Source organism: Coffea arabica, chromosome 6e (genome assembly GCF_036785885.1).
Source record: "Coffea arabica cultivar ET-39 chromosome 6e, Coffea Arabica ET-39 HiFi, whole genome shotgun sequence".
Classification (NCBI taxonomy): Eukaryota; Viridiplantae; Streptophyta; class Magnoliopsida; order Gentianales; family Rubiaceae; genus Coffea; species Coffea arabica.
The window spans coordinates 54,486,384-54,494,853 of NC_092321.1; the positions used below are offsets into that span (position 1 = coordinate 54,486,384).

The following is an 8,470-nucleotide window of genomic DNA, read 5'->3' on the forward strand; positions in this document are numbered from 1 at the left end:
TCATCATGTATTAAATCATTCCAAACAAATATAGAACACTCGCACAAGTCAAGCAAGTTATACTTCAGTCTCTGGATTGCTTTCACACTCACTAGTGGCTCCTGTGACATATTACCTGTACCATAGTTATTTACTATTGAGGGGTATAATTTTAAGAATAAATACTAAGTGCAAGTACTTTCCTCTGCAAACCCAATTCTAGGTAGATTATACTAGGTTTAATCGTTAAAAGACACCCAAAATACATAATGTTCATTCTAGTATAATTATAGTTAACCTCAAGTACAATACTATTGTATTAGAAACTACCCAACTATTCGAGTTAAAACCAAGAAATAATTAGGGTTAAGGTTTAGTCTTAAAGCTGGAATAATTTTTCAGGTTTGCCTTTTTATTTCTTTGCGCCAAAACCTTAAATTTCTTGCTTAAATCAATAAAAACTCTCATGTGATTCTATAGTCAATATGCTAGGACGATATAAAATGCCCGAAATACAACATGCGTGGCCAAAGTTATGCAAATAAATTTCTAGAAATTTCATTTTCTCATTCTCTTGCAACTCACCCAAATTCCTCATTTAATCCGAGTAATTTACCACATGCATGCTAAGGTTTAAGTATTAAGAGGCATATGAAGCACAGATATACTTATTAACAAGTAACTTATGGAGTTAAAGCTGGAAAATTCCCAGCTCTCCCTCCCCTTGTCCCCCATGAAAATTTCCAGCAATTTCCTTAAGTTTTTTTTCTCTTAAAACAACCAACTTTCACTAGAACCAAAAGTGAAACACATAATAAACACATAACAGGAATTCTCCTTGCCAAATTCCTAAAAAAATTCAGATAAAAATTTGGGAAACCAAACTCCTTTCCTCTCGGCCAAAGCTGGAAAAATTCCAACAAGTAAACAGTTTGAAAAATTAATTTTCTCCAATAAAACTCTTCATTTTACACTCAAATCCAATATGCATGTTAAGATTAATGTGTGATAAAGTGTATTGAACCACAATATGAAATTTTGCAGCCAAAATTTATGAAGAAAAACTGGTAAATCCTTCCTCCGTCACTCGGCCAGCCAAACAAGTTTTCCAGCAGTTCTTTCAAACTTTTCCATCCAAGTTACCAACTTTCCACTAAATTCAAAGATAAAACATACTACATATCATATAAGGCAAGAGATAAGACATATATCATGCATTCCTAGTAAAATTTCCTCCAAAATTTCGAATGAAAAGCTGCGGAATTCAAGTTCTCTTCCTCTTGTCCAACACAAAATTTCCAGCAAGTGATCAGTTTTTTAAGCAGGGTTTTTCTTCATGTTTTTCACTTATCTTTCTTTGATTCAGGTCAAATACTGCATGCATAATAGGATAGAAGAGCTAGGCACTGTGTGTTGCATACAAATACAACTTAACAGATTTTAAGAGATACAACCAAAGCATTGTAGTTTGACTCTTTCAGACAACATGCAGCAAGTTCAGCAGAATTTCTTTCCAGTTTTGATGCATTTTTCCTTGGTTAAATTTCTCTTTTCTTGATGTTGGTTCAAGATAAGACATTATGGAACCAAGGTAGAAAGAAAACAAGGAAAGTTTAATAGGTTTTACCTCTTGTTTCCTCACAAATGAAAGCTGGAAAAATGCAGACAGCTTCACCTTTTTTTTCCCTCGGTTTCTCAAGGACAAAATGCACCAATTTTCTCCATTTTCTCCCCTCAATGCAGTTGGTTTGGACACAAGGAAGCTGAAATCTCTCCCTCACTCTCAAATCTCTTTCTTGTCTTGAAGTGAAAAGAAGAAAATGGAACTAACTCTCTCCCTCACTGTCTCGTCTGTTTGGAGGAAGAAGTTTTTTTTTTTTCCTTTCTCAATCTCTCTCTCTTTCTCTCACGGTCAGTAAGGGAACAAATGCAAGACAAAAGACTTCAAGTTGGCCTGGTTTCTTTGCATCTTTCACATGCAAGAGTCAACATACAAGTGTCAAGAGTTGCAACAAGCGTTACTCTATTTACATGCAAGAAATTTCATCTTATTTTGGTCCCTAAAATTCTATAATTTTGTACAGTTATCCCACTAGTTTCTTGTCTATTTTGCATTAAATTTCCATGTATTTTAATCATACTTAAATTTGAGGTAATGTAATACACTTAAATCTAATACAATCAATTAAACATTCTAAGTAATCGATAATCAAACAAAGTTGTACATTCAAATTTTCTAACAGTAAAGTGCACAATTAGATATAATTTTCAAGCTCTCACATGGATGGTTGTCACTAACATCTGTACAGAACAATGTAAAGAATTTTGAAGGGGTTGTAAATCTTATTAACTAGATTATACATCTTTACAACAGAGGTGTAATATTTGATTACTGTTCACATGGATCTCATGCATAAATAATTGTGCGTCTGTTATAAGAATATATAAGTAATTCAATTTGAATTACAACCCGATTCCCTTCTTCGATTTCCAATTTTCTTTGTTTTTATTTCAAAAATAAAATCTGATTACTCCATGGCAAAGAATTCTAACTTCTAACTATATTTTTTTCTCCATGTATTCTTGCAAAAGTTGAAGCACACGGCTTAGCAGTTAGCTAGTTAGCTCTGAAATTTCAAGCTATTACCAGGTTAGTTTTACATTTTCTTCCTTTTTTTTGGCTCTTTGTTGGTTACTTGGTGTGATATTTTTTTTTTATGTTCCATATTTTTTCTATTTAACTTAGAATTATGGATTAAATTAAATATTTTGAGCTGATTTTAAAATATGTCCACTGTTATTGTATAAACTTTGGAGAAAAAAATCCAATTTTTACTCTATTTCTTATGAAACTTAAATAATTGATGATGTCTTTGTTGGGCCTCTGGCCAGAAACATTGCATTTATTTAGTGAAATGTGGGTGTCTCAAGTCTACTTACCGGTTGTGTGATGAATTGCTTGAGAGGGACACATTTTGTTAAATGTTGTAATGATATTGCTAGATAGCTTGAAGTTCATGGTCGGCACTTGAATTCTTTAGAAAATGAAATTGGAGTGGTTTCCGGATGATGTCATAGACTCATAGTTGCAACCTTATCCTATTTCTTGTTATTTCTTGTTTTGGTGATATATAATCCCTCTAAATATTGTATGTATATATGTCCTAAGAATCTATATAGATATTTCATGTATCACTTTCTAGTTCTCAATTTCCTTCATAGTGGTGAAGTCCAATTTCATGACCTTGCTAGTTCTCAATTCACTAAATTTTTGCTCAAATTGTTGATTTTCATTTTCTGCATCATTTTTCCTATCCAATATAAACTTGCTAATTTGATTGACTAATATAAAGATAGCAGGTTTTTGTCAATGTATTAATCAGATTTTGCTCAATTTGGAACTAACCATTTAATTAGTTTATTTGTTTGACTAATTGTATTTAAATATGTTGATTTTTTAGATAACGAAGATGAAGAAGATGTTGATTTAGAAGCATTTTAGTGAAGAAATTTTTTTAATGATAATGAAGATGATGATTGGCATTAAATATTCAAATGGTAATTTGTATGGAAATTATTTGTGTTCTTCTATTTTTTTTCTTCTTTTAAGATTTGGACTAGTTGGTGTGATGAAACTAATATGAACTTTGTACTTTGTTAGTAGTTCATATTATGCTCTTTGACGATGATGAATACTTGTCAAGATGGCTTTTTTAAAAAACTATGTTGTCCAAGAATGATGAAAAAGATGATAAGACCCTCAGAAATTAGACTTGCTTGGATTTTCTGACTATTTTCTAGACTTGTATGAGTTTTTATATTGTTCTTTGTTAATTCTAATATTTAGACTATTAGACATGTAACTTGGATAATTGTAACGTTGCTCTTATGTTAGTTGTGATTTTAGAATCTGTAGTTCTATTGGATTTTTTTAAAAATTTGAGAAGTTCTAATGACTTTTATTTAATTTCAAAATATGGTGGTGGTTTCTATAGGATCTAAGTTTTTTTTTTTTTTTATGATAGGTACCATTGAAATGAATTTATTTGGTTGAATTTATAGTTCTAAAAATTTATGTGTGTTTGGAAATGTTTAACTTTTTATCATGTTATATCTATGGAATATCTTAATCTGTGCACAAGTGTGTGTGTCTATATATATATATATATATATATATATATATATATATATATATATATATATATATGTGCGTGTGTGTGTGTATATAAGTGTATATGTGTATGTATATATATATATATAATTATCGAATCAGGGTTGAACCGGTCTGACCAGTTGAACCTCAATCCAATCACTTTAATGGTTCAATTAATGGTTTGAGTTTCAAAACATTGTTAAAAAGTGGAATTAGGATAATCATTTTCATCAATTGTCTTGTTTCTTGCTTTTTAGGGGGGAAAAGAAAAAGTTGAAAAGTTGGGGTCATCTTCATTTTCTGTTTGCTGCTGGTAATTAAAGAAAAGCAGAGTTTGAGCACCACCACGCAAGCGTGAACTTTTTGAGTCTAAATATGGTCTGTGCTCTAACTATTCAAAGTAAATTTTCTACTTAATTTACCAGCAAAACATATTCCTTTTCCTTGTTTCTTCTTTTTGTAAGGCAAATGAAAGAAATTAAATAAATTTAGTAGAGTGGATGGCCAAAAATTCACCAAATTATTAAGTATGGCATGGGTCGGTTACCAAATTCTTTTTGTGGTTGTAGAGGTCACAAAGTTGATAAAAATGGCTAGTGAGGTCATTTTATCAAATTTTACCAATAAAACAACCAGTTACCAAAAGTCATTTTGTCAAAAAGGTCATTGAATTTCAATTATAAGTAGATTGTTTTATCCTAAAATTTGGCAAAATGACTTTGATGGCTCCATTTTTCCAGTTTAATGACCTTTGTGGCCAAAAAAAAAAAAAAGTTGATGTCTGACTTGTGTCATATTTAGTAGTTTATTGATCTTTTCGGCCATTCACTCAATTTAGGATTTGAGTCAATGAGTGATAAATTGAGCAATTGGCAATTGACGATGGATCTTTGATATATATATATATATATATATATATATATATATATATGTATTTATAGAAAGTTCTTCAACCCAATTGATGGCTTTGCACAACAATGAAAAAAAGAAGAAGAAGAAGAAAAGAAATTTTTGGATTTGCTGCGTATAGAAACATAGGACTGCAGCAAACAAAATTGAAGAAAAAATAGACGATGGAGACCGCCACCAGAGTTGGAGAGAATTACACTATGAACAAAAAATAAGTGGCCATCCCAATTGCAATTGAATTGCAAACTCCCGGTTCATAGTAGGTATATAAGATAAGATAAGACTAGACTATTGCCATTGTCGGTTCACGGTTTGATCCTTCGGAAACCGTCTGGTCCAATCCGATTATCAAGACCCTTGTTGCACCTGCCAGGCTGCCATGTGGAGAAACAGAGGACTAGAAATAGTTACATCGAAGCAGCCCATGGCCGTCGGCAATATGTATGCACCGTCCACGCGGGAGATGCGCAAAGAACACCGGCCTCACTAAATTAACGGTAGTTCACTAATGTTTTTAATGGAGAATAAATGCTTTAACCAAAAGTCGCGGACTTTGAAAAAGTGGGGCATAACACTGCTATATTTATATGCCAAGCCGATGACAGATGGAGGAATCACATAGTGGGCGACAATGCGGTGGATAAGATTCCCCTCAAACAAAGAGAAAAGGTACCTAATTGTATGTTCATCTATACGTGGGATTAAAAGATGAACAGAATTATTCGATATTCGAATTAAATTTAATTTAATAAGATTTTATTTTAATTTGTTTCATCAATTAATCAAATCAAATTTGAACGGTATTTTATACTCAATATCATTCAAATCCGATAATAATCTCATTCAAATTTGATTTCGCAAATAAACAAGTTAAATTTGAATAAAATTTTAATTTCATTAAAATAATTAAATAAGTCTGAACACTAAGGCATTTGATTTGATTAGAAACATTTACACTTCTATGTATATGATCGTGAAATGGAAAAAAGGGTTTGCGGCCATTTGTTAGGTTAATTATTAGTTAATTATGGAAATCTTTGGAAATGGGGCTTCTTTAATTCCAGTTTTGTTTAATTGTGCAAATGAATAGAATTTCGGAATAAACTAATATAATATAATTTTGATATAAATGTGAATTGTAACTAAGTTGGTATGGAACTCATGATTACACCAAAAATATATTAATTTACCTCGAAATTGTGCCATTTTTCATAATTGGACGAAATTGGTAAAAACTTCAAATTGAGAGGCCCGGATCCTTAATATTAGATAATACCGGATTTAGCGATTGGTCCGTTGCTACATGCAGATTTGTATCAAGCTGAGAACTGAACATCTTTACCTACAGGTTTACACATGATTAAGGCCACTAATAGGTAATATTTCCTTTTGAAGAGTTACATAATTTTAGCAGAACTCATATACTATTTGTTGCTACTTTATGGAGTCTGTAATGTTACATATACTATCGGAGTAGTTGCACTTGTAGAAGGCCCTTCCCCTAAGATCTAGAAAATTGAAGGCCTAAAAAATCTTGAAATTTCAAAGATATATAAAGAAAACAAAAAGTCTGGCCCCGCAAAGCTGGTGCAGAATATTTTGCTCTAAAAGAGAAGAGCTAAAACTAGAGAATTTTGTATAAACCACTGCTGCCATTTGACTGAAAATTGTACATCAACTTAAAAAAAAAAAAGAAAAATAAAAAAAATTACATCCTCCTATAGTTGTATACAAACTAGCAGTTGGGTAAAATACATATTCTGTGGAGCATGAAATGAAAATATGGGAGTGGGTCAAGTGTAGGTGGGCTAGGTAGTTGATATTTTTGGGTAAAGTAAAATAGGTGGTTGATAGACCCCACTTAACTCTTTCTCTTCTTCTATGATTATATATGCTACTATACCATTTATAGTAATGGTAAAAGAGCCAGTTCCTAAAGATATTTTTTGTCTGTTCATTAGGTTAAATTCAGGTGATTATCACCATGAGTGAGGCCATGCTTCTGGAACAATAAATTGCTCACTCTTAGTTTTTTTTTTTTAATATATACCCATCGACTACAACCCCTTCCTCCCCTCCATTCCCCCTCGCCACTCACCCTTACTACGGTTTTTGAGCTTCAAAATATATTACCTTATTTTTTAAAGTATAGACTTTATCCTGTTTTAGTAAAGCTATTTGTAAAAGTGGGATAAATTTTATATTTAAGTGCAATAAATTTTATACTTTATAAACTAAAGCGCAGCAAATTTGGTATTTAAGGATTAAAGTGAAATAGATTTTATACTTTAAACATTAAACTGGGGCGAATTCTAAACTTGAGGGACTAAAGCATAACACTTTAAACTTTAAGGACCAAATTAAGAATTTGAGATAGTGTGGTACAATCTTAATTATTCAAATTTTAAAAATCGGTCTATCCAAATTTTAGCCATTAAATAAGGGTGCAAGGTGCCCTTCGTTAGTACCTCAGTTGGAACTAATCGTCAATCTTTACAACAAGGTTTCGGGTTCAACTCCCGTGAGGTAACCCGCTAACATTCTTAAAGGAAGCTATGCTAACATTAGGAAATTAGTCTGGTTAAATAAAGGTTGTTTTTCACCCCTAAGTGAAAAAAAAAAAAGAATAAGGGTGCGAGGTGTAATTAATCCTTCACCACTCTCGTGTTCCTTTTGTCCACCGTCCCTTGTGAAATTTTTCTTGGTAAGTGTAAAAGTTAAACAACAATAAATAATAAATTAAATCTGGTCGGTCCCCGTACATACTATAATTATCTTTCCATGACGCGGAGATAACGCTATCAAGACTCGCTAGAGTGATTCCCGGAATCTGACACGCTATCGGTGTCAATAAATAGGCACCCCACAACCAGCACCGATCATCAAAACATTGCAAGAAAGAAAGAAAGAAAAAACAAGAAAGAGTTGCAGGGAAAAAATGGCAGGAATCATTCACAAGATTGAGGAGACCTTGGGCGTGGGAGGCCACAAGGATGATCATGAAAAGCACAAGGAGGGTGAGAAACACCACTACGGAGAGGAGCACAAGAAGGAAGGCCATAGTGGTGAACACAAGGAAGGAGTGATTGACAAGATCAAGGACAAGATCCATGGTGAGGGAGGAGAACACCACGAACATAAGGATGAGAAGAAGAAGAAGAAGGAGAAGAAGAAGCACGAGCATGGCCATGAACATGGTCATAGCAGCAGCAGTGATAGCGATAGTGATTGAGATGTATGTGTGAATACATACATATATGATCATGTATATGTATACATACACATACATGATCTGAAAAAATCTATCTTAGATTGTCTTTTAAAATAAGATATCATGTGGTAGTATGGTTGGCTCTGTGCTTTGTGACTTCTGGTTTGATGAAATAATTTCAATGTTAGTATTGTTATGAAGCTGCTTTTTCTCCTCCA

The 8,470-nt window shown here is 32.6% G+C and overlaps 1 protein-coding gene across 1 annotated transcript; it reads left to right on the forward strand.

Moving 5' to 3' along the window:
* Window positions 1-7,845: 7,845 nt before the first annotated feature.
* Window positions 7,846-8,470, forward strand: LOC113697405 (dehydrin HIRD11). The gene has a single exon (XM_027217008.1). The coding sequence runs from the start codon at window positions 7,980-7,982 to the stop codon at window positions 8,271-8,273; it is 294 nt and encodes a 97-aa protein (XP_027072809.1). The 5' UTR covers window positions 7,846-7,979; the 3' UTR covers window positions 8,274-8,470.